This window comes from Microtus oregoni, unplaced genomic scaffold (assembly GCF_018167655.1).
Source record: "Microtus oregoni isolate MIOR12 unplaced genomic scaffold, Mior012 000014F_ref0000157, whole genome shotgun sequence".
Lineage (NCBI taxonomy): Eukaryota > Metazoa > Chordata > Mammalia > Rodentia > Cricetidae > Microtus > Microtus oregoni.
This window is the reverse complement of record NW_024543073.1, coordinates 46,412,017-46,427,816: the sequence shown is the minus strand read 5'-3', so window position 1 is coordinate 46,427,816 and position 15,800 is coordinate 46,412,017. Positions and strand designations below refer to the sequence as shown.

The 15,800-nt window shown below is 39.7% G+C and overlaps 1 protein-coding gene across 2 annotated transcripts in view; it reads right to left on the bottom strand.

Annotated features, from left to right (window-relative positions):
* Positions 1 to 1,439: 1,439 nt before the first annotated feature.
* The window catches only part of Anapc10 (anaphase promoting complex subunit 10), a 57,674-nt gene continuing 43,313 nt past the window's right edge, over positions 1,440 to 15,800 (bottom strand). Inside the window, exon 5 of one of the 2 annotated variants that reach the window (XM_041663371.1) lies at positions 1,440 to 3,431. In XM_041663371.1, the coding sequence (XP_041519305.1) occupies positions 3,201 to 3,431 (231 nt within the window). In that variant the 3' untranslated portion in view covers positions 1,440 to 3,200. The remainder of the gene's footprint in view (positions 3,432 to 15,800) is intronic. The other variant, XM_041663372.1, reaches the window with a different exon arrangement.

Below are 15,800 nucleotides of genomic sequence, written 5' to 3'. Positions count from 1 at the left end.
AATCTAGAACTTTCTGAGTCCTAAATCATACCAGTGAACAACTCCACACCTGACCAGAGTGACAGGCACATCACAAACACTGCATTTGATGTGTGCTTTGAAGGGCTTTGAAAGGTGTACACGAAACAAATGTTATGTTGGAAAATCTGGGTTCCTATCTCGTAAAATGTCTCATGTGCAAGTGAATTATCACATTTACCAAACTTATATCAAATATCACATAATATCAAAATTATCCCTTATAAAGTCCAAACTTCCAAATCATTTCCGGTCTTAAGCATGAAAAAGGACACAGAAGATGTACTAGAAATGAAGCTTCAAAGAACAGGCTCACGTGACTCTTCACAGCCCACGGGAGGATATTAGCGCATGGGAACAGAATGGCTGGTACTGCTTTACTTGGTGAACAACAATGGCATCTTTTGCTCATTTTAAATTGCATTTCTTTCTTCCTGTTGAGTTTTAAGAGCTTTTAAAAGTATGTAGTCTAGATATAAATCTTCGTTAACTATATAATGTATACTTTTATGCACACAACCCTGTGCGTGCCAGGCGTGTTCTACCATTGAGACACATCTTCAGCCGAAACAGAAAATGTTTAGGTTTTGCTTTTTTTTTTTTTTTTTAGACAATGTCTGTTTAGCACAAGGGGGCCTGAAATGCCTAACTCTCATCTCAGCTTCCAAAGTAATGAGATTACAAATCTCCAGTTTTAAAAATGTAGACGGGGTGATATAACTCAGAGGTAGAAAGGGTATTTACCATACACAAGACCTTGTGTTTAATTCCAGAACACAGCGAAATGAGTTTTAAAATTATTCTTTTACAATCTCTCTCCCCCCCCCCCCCATTGATTAGGGTCCCTCTCATTATTTCCCCTTATCTCATTCCCCATCCACCAAATGCTTCACTTCTCAAGTCCCCTTTCTTTTGTCACATTTTCGGTGACCCATTGCATGTAATTAGGACTGCCTGTAGGAGCATGGTGAGGGCCCTTTCTTGAAGGGTTATTGCAGCCTTCATTGCTCTGTAGTCCCTCTGGGAGAAATGGACCTTATGTGCCCTCCCCAGGGATGGAATGTTGATGGGCAAAGTCTTGTGCAGGTGCCCACTGCTGCCGCGAGTTGGTGACAGCACCATCCACATCGAGTCCAGAAGTCTGCACTTTACAGAACTTACTGCCATCTTTCAGCTCTGACCTTCTTTCTGTTCCTCTTCCTTGCTATTCCCTGAACTGGACGGGTGGAAAGACAGGTGTTCTATTTAGGGCAGTGCACTCAGCAGACATTTAGGCCAAGCAGTGACAAGCTATGAACCCCTGCATTTTCCGCTACCCACTACTAATAGATGCTTCTCTGAACAAGGCTGAGATGGGGGAAACAGCTTTGACAATTAGGCTATGGCAATATAATAATCATCATCTGTATTCCAAACTATTGTTATGCTATGGGAATCCATTATCTATAATCCACAGCTATCAAATTTCCCATGCTTATTAAGCCTGATAAAATATGACAAATAGGTAAATGGAATCGGCAGAATGTCTGCTTAGTATGCATGAATCCCTAGTTCCTTCCCCAGAACCACATAAAGTTGGGCATGTGTCACAGTCTGGGATCCCAGCACCTGGGGGTAGAGGCAGAAGGATCAGATCAAGGGCATCCTTGGCTACATGGCAAATTTGGGTTTAGCCTGGGCTTTATGAGAGCCTATTTTTTTTTAAAGAAAAATAGAATATAGGAGGAAATCACAGACTTTCCTGACATTCTTTTCAGTTCCTCTTGATTGAGGAATGCCTTAGCAAACTACTAAAGGCAGCCGGTAAGCAGTGACATTTCTTCTATAGCCTTCTGTGTCTCTTAAACTCACATTTCCTGCCCTAGAACTAATCCCTGCAGTGTATGTGACTGTGACTGTTAACATCCTTGCCTGCTATATACTTCCATTCTCATTTCTTTGGTCCCTCTCTCCTTCAGTCCTCCATACATTTTCCTGTAGTCTCCAGCATCCCACACCTGTATCTTTACTAAACATGGCCACAGAATTTTACCTACCTTATACTAGATCTCTAGCATGCTTTTTACTTCCAAGAGAATAAAACAACAAACAAAAAACTTTTAGTTCCAAAAGGAAGTGAAGCCATATTTTCAGTAGTAACCCAGTGAACAGTACTCACTATCAAAATAAAGCAAAGTGAACACACTGTTACTTTAAACATTCTTGGTTTAAACTTTACACGTACCCAACAATGGATGAACAATGTTTCTAAAACAAAAGTGAATCGAAGGGCAGTGCTGGACTAATTCAGATACAGGGCATACCATGTTATGAAACAGTCAACATGCATTGTTTAAGCCATGTTCTACAGGGGAAAAAAAAAAGCTATTTCTTCTTAAATTCTCATTGGAAATATCTATGGAAGATGTTACAATGTCAGACACAACTGGAAGTTCTTCATATAAGCTCTTTACATGGACTGAGATAAACTGCAAATTAAATAGCAATTTCTAACATGATATTGTCAGAGTACAGACAACCCTGGTGTTACAAATATTTCATGGAAGAGAGAAGGTATGACAACTACATCAGACTGGCTTCTCCCCTGCTAAAGCTCCTAGTCCCTTTAAGACAGGCTTTCACTGTATAGGTCACGCTAAACTGGAACTCACAATCCCCCTGTCTCAGCCTCCAGAATGCTAGATTACAGGCATGGGTCAAAAGACCTCAACAGAGTGGTTCATAAAATACATCTAATGCCAGTTTATTGAGATATTACGTCTAAAAAGAATCACACATTTAAAAAATTAAATTTCCCCTATAAAAAATTAAATCTTACATTATTAAAAATTTCAGGTACACTAGAATAACAGAGTTTTGTTCCTAAATACCCAACAAGCATTATATAAAATAATCATATGCTAGTAGAAAATTATGTAATCTTGAACTTTTCTTAACTAGTTTCCTTTTACTAGAAAGAAAATGTAAAGATTGGCTTCAAATTCACTTTTAGTAATATAAAATATGAACTTTATTGTATAAAACAATAAACAGGCATTACCAAAAAATTATTTATCTAAGTTAAAGTGTTTTAAATGTATATAAAATTGTGAAATAACATGCTTTACCACTAAAGATATTTTATACAATATCCAATGACAGGATAAAACACATGTCTACTTTACTTCTGCCCCATTTTCAAGTCACCGTATTGAGCGATACATCATAAAATCAATGGTTGTGCATCTAGGGAACTTTCCAATAGAGCTCTCTTCCACTGGTGTGTATATCTTAATCTGTCTCATGTGGGTGTCTCTTCCATTTTGGTGATTGGCTAGAACGGCGATCTGTATCATGAACGTGCGAGTTGGCTTCTTATGATTGTCAGTTAAAGGTACGTGAATCCAGCCACTTGGCTCCACCAATTCAAGTTGCTGATAAGAAAAAAAAAGTCCAATTATGCTTTCACTCTATGAATAAGTTTATAATGAATGCATTCTATAATTATTCTTAAATTTCTGCTCACTGAAAGAATAACAATATACTAACCACCTTGCTTGGCCTACTAACCCATGGCTTCTTAGATTTGTGAGCCTTTACATGACACTGAGCATATACATAAAACGGATATAGAAAGCATATATAAAACAGATATGGAAAGCAAACATTTACTGGTAATAAATCAGAAAAAAAGATTGTAAAATAATTTTTTGGTATATATAACTTCATAAGTTATAAAAGTACTTAAAAGTAAAAGATGTAGAGCACTGTCAGTATTTTTCAACTGACTGATATTTTGATTTTATAATCACAAATGCCAAAAACTTCACTTTGCACAAATACATAGTACAAAATTATAGAAGTATATTTAGGGCTATTTTAGAAATTATGAAGAGTCTATCATATTCCTGAACCACGTCACTGAAATTCAAGCCAGAGTCTACATTGTTTAATTTGCTGTTCTGTCTTTATCCTGTTCCAAATAAAAATTTTAAAGGGAATTGTCACTTTTGTAGATAAAAACCAGAAGGGGTAAACTTCATTTCTATATGATTCTACTTTCTTAGGAAGAAGTTTATAAGTTAATATAAATTTCATTACTATCAAGTTTATAGGCTCCTTCCTGGTTTAAAGTTCTTTTTCTTTCAAAGTATTGAATGTGACCTCAAAGCAAAACTCCCTTTCCTCAAAGTATATGTGTACCATACACACACACTCCACCACCACCAACTTTAAAAAAGAAGAAATACCACCTCTAGGGATAACCAATTGCTTTCTGATTGGATTCGAGGCCCAGCCCAAAAGAAGGACCTTGTGCCTGTTGGTGTAAACTTGGTCAAAAGCCTATGAGTGGGAAGGTCATAGGCCCAATAGGAAATCCACTACTTGTTTCACTAAACTGACATGTTATCAAGCTGTAATTTAAATACTGATATTTATACCCATAAACTAGTGCTGCTCTCAGTCCTGGTCAGAGGTTTCTTATTGCAATGGGTGGTGGTTAACTCAAAGTCTCACAAGTGGTCAAAATGCTGACAATAAATGAAAATGAAGAGATCGCCCATAAATGGGGCATCTATCTCATCCCCTCCAAGGTTCAGAGGGTATCTCGGAAGAGAGGCAGAAAGGATGTAAAATCTGGAGATAGAGAGGTGTGCTGTGAAGTCCTGTGGCTCTGCCGCAGCTACTGTACTCATGACCTCATGTCACCTACGGCTACTACACAAGACCTGCACAAGACAGCCTGGAAACATCCATCCTGAGCGGGAAAGGAACTCATGAGGCCTCACCCCTCCTTGAGGAACTACTGGCAGTTGGGGGGGGAGGTATCTTTTTCCTTAGTGGTGTATCACTAATAAATTGTCCTTATTCCAGTAAATAACTCTCCACCCATGCTCATATAAGCAATCATAATTAAACTCAGACATGAAAGAATTATTTTTTCCTTTTTTATTTTTTTAAAAAGAAAACAAACTATCTTTTTTCATTATACATACCAATCCAAGTTCCCACTGCTTCCCCTCCTTCTATTTCCTCCACATACTCTCCCACCCCACCCCCCATTCCACTCCTCAGAGAGGGTAAGGTACATTGCTTTGGGGAAGGAAGAAAACTGGCAAAGAAGAAAAGTAAGCCTCAGGCTGGGTGTAGCGAGCTGCGTGGAGTCACACCTGATGGAGATGTAAAATCAACTCCTGAGATGGCTAAGGCCTGACTTATGCTATTATCATGCAATGATCATCAGCTGCTTGCAGATGCATGGACCTATGGGCAGTGCCCACCTGGCAATCCGGGGTTGGAAGCCCATGCCTACTTAAGGGCTGGGAGAGGTTTGCTCGGGGAGGGAGAGAGAGAGGGGAAGGGAGAGAGAGAAAGTGAATAAAGTCCTGGAATAAACTGCAGTGAGAAGAGCTCCGGTGTGTCGCGCATCATCCTCGCGGGTCGAGGGTGGCCGTGACAGCTGGGCTGATATATAACACATCTGTCCAAAGACTACACAGACAGAGTCCTATTCTAAACAGTTATATATTTGCTGAGTACGATGGTACCTATCTTTAATCCCAACACTTGGGAGGCAGAGACAGGCAGATCTGAATTTGAGGGTACCCTGATCAATAGAGAAAGTTCAATATATTAAAATGCTCATAGAAACATTATATATAATTGTTTGAATACACACTAATGGTCAAAGAAATAAACAGTGTATTCCTAATGTAGAATACTACACAGCAGGAGAGAGGCACAATCCATGCTAACCTATAGTGAGGACTTAGACACAAGACTACACGTAACGTATTTCCTCTGTAAGCAAGCAAAGTGAAAGGCAGTTTTTTTGTTGTTTTGTTTTGTTTTTTGGTGATAGGAAGCATACTAGGCTTCAGACTTTGGAAAGTGTGTAGAGGATTTCTTTAGGAACTTTATTGTTCACTATTACAAAGAGCATTTTCTATAAAAATTCAAAGCTTTTTACTTTAGTGTGTAAATTTTTGTTTGTATCAGTATTAAAAACAAGAATTGTTTCTTTTTTTAAAATGACCCAGAATTTCCTTTCCGCATTGCTGTGCTCCCTGACTGCCCTGTGACAGACAAGTTCAGTGAGGTCCACAGGCTTTCAGAGGCTACCAAGTTTCCCACTGGCCACATCTGTATCACACGCCTTTGTAAGAGGGCAGCGGAAAAAGTTTCGGGCTTTTGCTGCTTTACTGTGGAAAATGAAGGACAGAAGGAGGGACATTGCCTAGGTAAAAAGCAGTGACCACATCTCAGACTTGTCCATGACCTTTCACCTATTCATGCTGTAGCTACTACTGTCTTCTTCCTCAGAGCTGCTTGGCATCAGTCCCCTGGGTAAAGTATGGACCTGGACACGCTCTCCTAAGTTTCTCAGCACAGTACCTGAACCACATTATCCACAACAGCCATGAAAGAAATTCATACTAAACTAGAGGCAGATTCTGAAACCTGCAAAGATCAAGAATAGACAAGGAGACACTGACTACACATCACCGAAAGTGAGCAAAGGCTGGGGCTGGAGAGATGGTTCAGTGGTGAACAGCACTGGCTACTCCTCCATGGAACCGGGGTCCAATCCCCAGCACCCACATGGAGGCTCATAAGCATTGCTTAACTCCAGTTCCAGGGAATCTAACACCCTCTTCTAGTCAATTCAAGCACTGCATGCAAGTTGTACACAGGCATACACACAGGCAAAACACACAAACACATAAAATAAAAAGAAAATTTTAAAATGAGTCAGGGGATTAACACACCTTCAGGTGAATTACTTTCATGTTGTAAAATAAGAACCACTACAGGGGCTTCTGCTCTGTCACGTGAGACCTTTGACCCCTAACCCTAATTTCCTTTAGGGTCATCAGGATACTGGCTTAATGCATCTTCAGAAATCTAGTTCTCAAAGTCAGTGTAACCATGTTCATCACAGGCACTTTCCAATGTCCATGCCCTATTCTGTGTATTATCGGGGCTACACCTTTCTGTGATTTTCTTTTGTCACGAGAAAACATAAAAAGACAAAAACAACACTCAAAGTGCTCTCACCTAACTCTAACTTGGTAAAATGTGCGATATAAGGATCATAAGGAACCCACTCAGATGAAAATTCCTTCAGTCAACAACTTCCATGCCTACTATACAGCAGGATATGGACCGTTCTGGAAGATGCAGTAAGAGAAAGCAATCACCAAGTCACTGTGCTTTGTGCCCTTTATGATCAGGAAGTACATCTCATCACTAGTCTTTATGCAAACAGCATTTGACTATGATCTGCAAGCACTCTGAAAAAGGAGTTCAGCAAATATACAGACTTTTCCTCTTGCTCTTAGATTCAAAAGAATTAACAACTGAGGCACTGGGGAAAACATAAATCCATAAAAGCCAGGAGCAGAACAACTAGACAACAACCGAGAGGTGTTAAACTAGAGAAGTCTGCTGGACAGTTAACGTTGTCCAGTTCAGCTCCATCCATGACGTTCACTGCATGACATGTGGAAAGACAGGGCTGAGAGCACAGGAGGGAGGACTAGAAACCAACAAAAAGCAAGGTAACTAAACGTCAGTACCTGAACCTGGAGGAAGGCACTTCTGAGGGAATGAACAGCATGTTGGAATAGTTATAACCACTAAGAAAACAAAACTAACTAGCATCCTCAGCTGCTTTTGGTTGATGAAGTTCCTTCCCCATTCTTACAGAGAGGTAAGGCTTTTCTATGTGGAAAACTCGGAAAAGGCAAACTTTTAGAGCTAGGCAAAATCAGGGAAAGATGGCAGAATCATATGACCCAATAGCAAGGCCCTCAGTCCCTTCATCTTGCTCAGCTACAAGAACACTGACTTCTCCATAGGTCATTTGTATCTCTCTACAGACTCTCCCATCCATCCTGCTAGGTACTTAGGTGAGATAAGAAATCATTTCTGGGCAAAATGGGAAGTTTATAAGAAAGACCTACAGATAGTGAAACACAAATACCCTCAATTTAACAGATTTTACTCAATGACTAGTCACTTTGTGTTGAGCACCATTCTAATTCGTTTTGATAAAAATAAAAACAAATGTAAGCAGTTTGTATTCTAGTGGGGGATGATAAAAAACCCAAATATGTATTATGAAGCATATCAAATAATAAAAACAGTGTGGGAGAAAGGGAGAAAAGAAAAAGCCAAGGCAGAAGCATTGAGAGGCACATATATGCAGTTTTAAATAAAGTGAACATTCTAGACTTTATAAAGGGAACATGAGCAAAGACTTGAAGGACATGTCAATTTCAGCTTGGTCACACAATCACAAGGCCCACCTCTAATATGAGCAAAAATTGTATCAAAATGAACTCTCTGAATATGAGAAAACACCCAAGAATCTACCACCATATGAACAAATAAAATAAAATAGAAAGTGAAGTAAGAAAAAAAGTAAAATTTTAAGAAGGGAATTTCAGGGAGAGGCACTGAAGGGAATGCAAGAAATTTCAAAACAAGCAACACATAAATATCTCCAGTGACACATATCCATGAAACAAGAATAGCATGCTGTTCTCTTAAAAACCAAAGAACAGAAAGAAAATCCTAGAAATTAAAAAATATGCACTAAGGTGAAATGTTCTTTAAGAAATATAAATTAAGGGGCTGAAGAGAAGGCTTTATGATTAAGAGCATTGGTTGCTGTTCCAAAGGTCTTGAGTTCAATTCCCAGCACCCACATGGTGGTTCACAAACATCTATAATGAGATTTGGTGCCCTCTTCTGGCATGTAGGCATAGGTGCAGGCAGAACACTATATACATAAATAAATAAATAAATCTTTAAAAAAATAGAAGTTAAATTAACTGCTTGGAAAACAAAAAGAGATGGGAATCTATGCACAAAGTATTACAGTTAAAAATGTCAGTCTGACTACTTGAGAGAGAACAGAGAGAACAAAAGGAAAAGTATCAAAGCACATGAGCATGTTACAAGGCAGATGTCCCCAAATTGACAGGGGTCCAACATAATGACAAGGCACAGCACCATCAAAGTTCAAAGCATCAACGATTAAGAAATTATAAAAGCTTCTAGAGAGATAACAGGTCACATGTAAAGTATCAGAAATTAAAAGTGGTGTTGTATTTCTCAACATTTACACTGAAAACTATGAGGTGATGGAGAATGTGTTTAAAATAATGAAGGAAAATCATTTCCAAGATAGAACTCCAAACCCAGCCAAACTATCTCTCAAGGGTGAGATTAAATAAAGTTTTCAGTCATACAGGATTTCAATAATTTACCTCCCATGTGGAAGATGAATTCCACCCAAAAAGGAAGCAAAACAAGAAAGATGAGGACCTGAGATTCAGAAATAAGGACTCTGCAAACAGAAGAGATGAGAGAGATGAGAGAGATGAAGAAGTTGGAGGGAAAAGAGCTAAGGAGATAGCTACGCATGCTGGAAAGCTGATGCAAAGCTGGGGTTTAACTACAGGAAGAGTCCAAGGAAAAGGATCTAGGAGAGACAATGAGGCGAGCCTGGGGAGGCTTTAGAGCTGCCAGAGGATGGTGTGGGTCTGGCCCCAGGGACAGGCAGGCTTCAGTGCAATTACAGTAAAAATCCTGCAACAAACAAGCCACCTCTAGCACCCCCAGAGAGACATATCCTCAGAAGAAACAGGGAAATTGAGTCTAGACAGCAGTGCTGGGGCTATGGACCACCTGTAGTGACCTTGTGATGTGTTAATGTGGTAATCCACAGTTCATCCTTTTCATTAAGTGGTAGACAAGGGACATTTTCATGCAAAAAGTAGGAAATGAGTCAGAGGTGGTCTGTGCCCAAGGTTCCATCTACCAAACATGCTGGGGTGTGACAACTACTAGACAGGCTTAGGAGTTCTACACCAGCTAGGGCCAAAAAGGAAGACTTCATTTTATACACGAAACAAGGAGACAAATAACTGTTGCCAGGGGCCAGGAGTGCAACACAGTGACGGAAGAAGCTGGAGACCTGTGGGTTTGATTCCAGCATCTCCAAAGGGGGAGAATGTGGAAAGCAGTAGTGGAGCGTAGAAATGAGGCTGCGGTCCCTTTCTGTTAATACTCAAGTCTAGCAGGTACACTTCAGGAGATCTGCAGAGGCCCACCTGCAATCACCTTTTCTTCTGCAGCTTCTTCAAGTCCTGGACATGAAAGTCTGAACTCATACCACCTGAGAGGAACAGCATCAGCTGACGCTGTAGGACACTCACATCACAAAGCTAGAGGCTATGAGAGCTAGCACACGCAGAAGTGTTAGCTAACATTCCTGGGTTGCAGACTCTTTGCAGATTCACGGTGCCTTACGCCAGTCTTCACTTTTAAACTCCTGCCCTCTGTACTTCCACAGTATTGTTTCAATATACAACATTACAGGGAACTGTATCCTATGTGAGGAGAGCACAAAATCCCTGTGATAAATCCCTTGTTACACACCCCTTGTACAAACACACTGAAGGAGCAACTGAGCTGACCATCCAGGAAGAGATGAATACAGGAAAAAGACCTGAAACTAAGACACTAAGTGTGGCTATTTCAAGGGATACTTTATTGAGCTGTCAGAGAAGCTAGAGACACATTGATTAGTATTTGAAAAATTAGGGCAGGAGAAAGAGACTGCTATTAATTTCAAGAAAAATAAGATAATACTCCCAAATGAATAAACATAAGGCATATATATAATATACAGATGTCCACAATAATAAAATGTGTCTGACTTCAGCAAATATCTTCATGAAATAACTATATCAAGAAAATGAAGAAATCTATGAGACGAAAACAAACAATCAAAAAAAAAAAAAAAACAGGCACTGTAGACCTAAATCGTGATTAAAGAGGTAACTGAAGTTTCTTCACTTTATGATTTCTTACTTTTGGGCACTTACTCTATTGAGCATTCTTTAAAAAGTATCTAGACTGACAGTTCAACCTTGTAACAGCTCTGAGGTATGCTATTTAATAATTATACTATCTAAGTAATATACTATTTAAGAGTATAGGCATTTTGCCTGCTTGGATGTCTATATACACTATGCATGCCTGGTGTCAACAGAAGCCAGATGGTTATGAGCTGTGATGTAGGTGTCTCCAGCACCTGTTGTGGTATATCTGTACACTGTGTGGAGATATATTGCTGTGATTGGTTTGATAAAGAGTTAAATGGCCAACAGCTAGGCAGAAGAGATAGGTGGGACTTTTGGGCACAGAAAGAAAACTTGAGATGAATCTAGATGCAAGAGGAGATGCCATGGAGATGCAGAATGAGTCACACAGAATGGGAGAGGTAAAGGCCAAATGGTAAAAATGTAGATTAACAAAAAATATGGTTTAAGTTATAAGAGCAGGCATGATAAGCTAAGTATGGGCATGTCACCCAAAGGAAGTTCTTTACTTTCAACCACTGTCACTTGCCAGAGTAGAACTCAGCCATTGATGAATTTAAGAAGAGGCCTTAGTCTCAATACTTTACCCTGAGGCAATGCCTGCTTGCCTGAGGAAACACAAGTTGAGATAACCCGACCACCGACCACAGTATTAAGTGAAAATCATTTTTCATATCATATAATCTTTTTTTTTTCCCCAAGACATGGTTTCTCCGTTACTTTTGGTTCCTGTCCTGGAACTAGCTCTTCTAGACCAGGCTGGCCTCAAATTCACAGAGATCCGCCTGCCTCTGCCTCCCAGTGCTGGGATTAAAGGCGTGCGCCACCACCGCCCTGTCATATAATATAATCCTATCATGGCTTTTCCTCCCCCAGATTCTCCCTTTTCCACCCACCAAATTCATACTCCTTCTTGCTCTCATTAAAAAACAAACAGGCAACTAAAGCAAAACAAACAAACTAAAATAGGGCAAAAACGAACAACAAACAGAAAAAAGGAGCCAAAGAGAAAGCACAATAAACACATACAGACATAGAGACACGCAAATTTACACACACAAAAATCCCATAAAAAGGGAGGAGTGGGGGGAGGGAGAGGAAAATGGGAGGCGGGGAGGAGGCGGAAATTTTTTCAAATAAATAAATAAATAAAAATTTAAAAATCCCATAAAAACCCAAAATCAGAAACTACAATAATATATAAGCAAGACTTGTAAGGTTAACAAAAACCAAAAGTCCTAAACAAAGCATTATGAGACAAACAAAAATAACTTCAAAATATCACTGAGTTCATTTTGTTTTGGCACATCTACTACTGGGCATAGAGCCTTCTCTTAAGTGTGGCTTGTAGACCCAGTGATACTCCATCGGATTGAAGAAAACTAATTTTCCCTTTGTGAATGCTTGTCAATTGAAGACAGTTTCTAGGTCAGAGACAGGGACTTGTGTCCACTTTCCCTTTCAGTGTGGGATCCCATCTGACTTAGGCCTGTGTAGGTCCTGTCCTGTGCAGGCTGCCTCACTCTCTGAGTTCAGATGTCTGTCCCGTGCTATCTAGAAGTCCTTGATTCCTTGGTATCCTCCATCCCCACAGGCTCTAACACTCTTTTGGCCTCCACTTCAGCAGACTCCCTGAGCCCTGGGGGATTTGACACAGACATCTCACTCAGGACTGAGTGTGGTCCAGTTGTGGGTTCCTGTATTTGTCTCATCTACCATAGGAAGAAGAGTCTGGTGATGGCTGAGGTGGACACTGATCTGATTTCTAGCTGCTGTCTACAGGATGGATGCTTTAAAACCATTCACTGAACTGTCAGAGAGTGCCCTGTACCTCATTCAGTCATTCTACAACTCCGACACAGCTGAAAATTTTGTAGTTTAAACAAGTAGCACAATTAGTCTCAAGGTCACTGTGGTGATTTGAATAACAATGCCCCCCACAAACCCAGAGGGAGGGGCGATATTAGGAGGTGTGGCCTTGTTTGAGTACTGTGTAGCTTTGATGGAAGCAGTTTGTCTCCGGGGATCAGGCTTTGCCGGAGGTGCGCAAGCCACACCCAGTGCTCCAGTCTCTTCCTGCTGCCTGCACATGTAGATGTAGACCTCTCAGCTACCTCTCCAGCACCACACCTGCCTACCTGCTACCACCCTTCCTTCCATGATGATAAGGGACTAAACCTTTAAACTGTATGTCAGTCCAAAATGAATACTTCCTTTTTTAAGAGTTGTTGTGGTTATGGTGTCTTTCACAGCAATAAAATATTAACTAAGACATCTATGTGGTAAAGGTTAGATGGCAGAATTTATTTATTTACTTTGTGTGTGTGTGTGTGTCTATGTGTGTGTGTGTGTGTCTATGTGTGTGTGTGTGTGTGTGTATGTGTATGTGGAAGTGCATACATGTGGGTGCCAGAAATAGATGTCCACGTGTTCTTTTTAATTCATTTTATGTGTGTGAGTGTCTAATGTGTACCACACAGGTAGGTGCCTGGTTGCCCATAAAGGCCTGAAAAGAAGGCCCAATCTCCTGAAACAGAAGTTACAAATAGCTGTAAACCACCACTTGTGTATGTAGAACTGAATCCAGACCCTCTGCAAGAGCAGCAGGCATTCTTAACTGCTGAGTCATTTCTCCAGAACATACCTTATTTTTTTTGAAACAGTCTCTTACTGACTGTAATGTCAATTTAGCTAGACCAGCTGGCTGGCCAGTGAGCTCCAGGGATCCACCTGTCTACTCTCCAGCTCTCCCTGCTACCCAGCATGAGGTTGCAGAAATATCCATCTTTTATGGGATGCTGGGGATCCAAACTCAAGTCCTCATGCTTTCTAGGCAAACAGTTTATCTACAGAGTCATCTCCCTGGCCCAGAAGTCAAAATCTGAAAGTACTTTCACCACTAAACTGAACATCACAAAAGAAATAAAGTAACTAAACTATGTCTCTCTGGGAAAAGAAGAGTAAGAAAATGAATAAAAATTAATTCAAAAGGCCCTAATCCTACTCAGTCTTTAAAGAAAGGTAGAAATTTGAAGGAGAGTAGAAGTAATTCAATCACATGAGTCTCACAAGGTACAGCGAGTCTCTGTGCACAGAGACAAGTCAGGATAATGAGGGGAAGAACATTCTTGTCAGATCCAGGCAGAAGCAAAACCCAGTGCACAGTTCTAAATATCTGAATGTAAGCATCTCTGAGGGGCCTCAGGAACAAGCGAAAGAGCCTCCAAACACAATTTGCTTAAAACATTTCTCATTTCCACTGGCCCTATAATTTATATGACCAGTGTCTTTTATAAAAATACAAAAGCCTGAAACATCAAATTCATACCTTACTTTCAGAAGGGTTGCAACAAATTCAGGTTATCAGGTTAAGAACAAAGTGACAATATATAAATCAGTGTTTTGGAGTGAGATGCAACAAATTTTACTTTATGTAAATTTTAAAATGACTGAACTAACTCTACTACTTACAAACAGGCTTAGATATAATTTGACTTCATCTTCATGTGAACTGCCATCTTTGAGAAAAATGTTAGCCTGTTTCCTAAAACTGCAGTCACTGCCAACTGTGCAGAAAAAGTGAGGCATTCTGTTCTATTCACAAGCACCAACAAACATCCCACTGGGGAAATGGCAGTGTGCCAGGTGCCCTGTGAGCAATTAGGCTTCGTGGCAATCACAAAACTCAGACCCCTGAGGCCTTTAGAAAACTAACATGTTAAGGGTGCTTTTATTTCTCCCCAGAAGCCATATGTGAGATACAGTTTGCTTAGATAGCAATCTTTTCCATCCTCTAAACTGAAAAAGAAAAGATTAAGACAACTAGTAAGTAAATAATTGAGTGTAACACAAGGGAGGTTAAAAAGCACCACTGCCTACCAGATCTACTGACTAAAATGTAATAGCCTGTCCTTAAAATACAATAATCTGGTTCCGATCATCCGAATTAATAATTAAGAGACATACAAGTACCAGGAAATGCAAAAGGACATTTTTATTGATCAAGAAGCAAAGGCAAATGTGTCTAAAATGATTTTTATGAGAAGCAGGTGAAATGTTAACTCAGATTTTCTCTTTTATTAACTTCTACAGTAAATAGCTTCCAAGAGAAAAACAAATGCTACACCTTATGGGCAATTGCAATCTAGACTTTCCATCTTACCAAACTGAGTTCCCTATCATGTTGTAATGTTCCAAGCCTGAGTGGAGTTCCGACTGTCCATCATCCACTGGATTACATATGGAAATTCACTGCCTGACTATGACACAAACCTCATAAGTAGCATGGATGCAGAAACAGATGAAGTGGATAAGCTCACGAATGAAAATTACTCTTTGGGTACATAAACACACTTCCTAACATGCTTAGGAAGTGATTACTTAGAGCAGTGGGCCACAACCCCTCTGGGAGTCACAAATCAGAGATCCTGCATATCAGATATTTACAATTCACAACAGTAGCAAAACTACAGTTATAAAGTAGCAACAAAATAGTTTTATGGCTGTGGGTCACCATAACATGAGGACCTGTATTAAAAGGTTGCAGAGATAGGAAAGTTGAGAACCACCGATTTATAGTCATCTGAAAATATTGCCAGGAAAAAAATACACTTAAGACTCTGAATTTTAAGTAAAATATAGGATATTTAAGATATTATTATGTGTATCTAGTCAACTGATTTCACTTTATACTCTTCATGCATATCTTCAACAAAGATCATAATTTCTCAGCCCCAATTTTAATTTCATTTAAAATTGTCCATTTTTTTTACAGTATAAATACATAAAAGCCCTTATTTGACACTTTCTGATGTGACAACACATACCATCTATTTGTGACAAATCACCCTATAAAGCTATAAAGGAAGCTCTCACAATCCGGGAATACAAGGACCAACAAGTGTT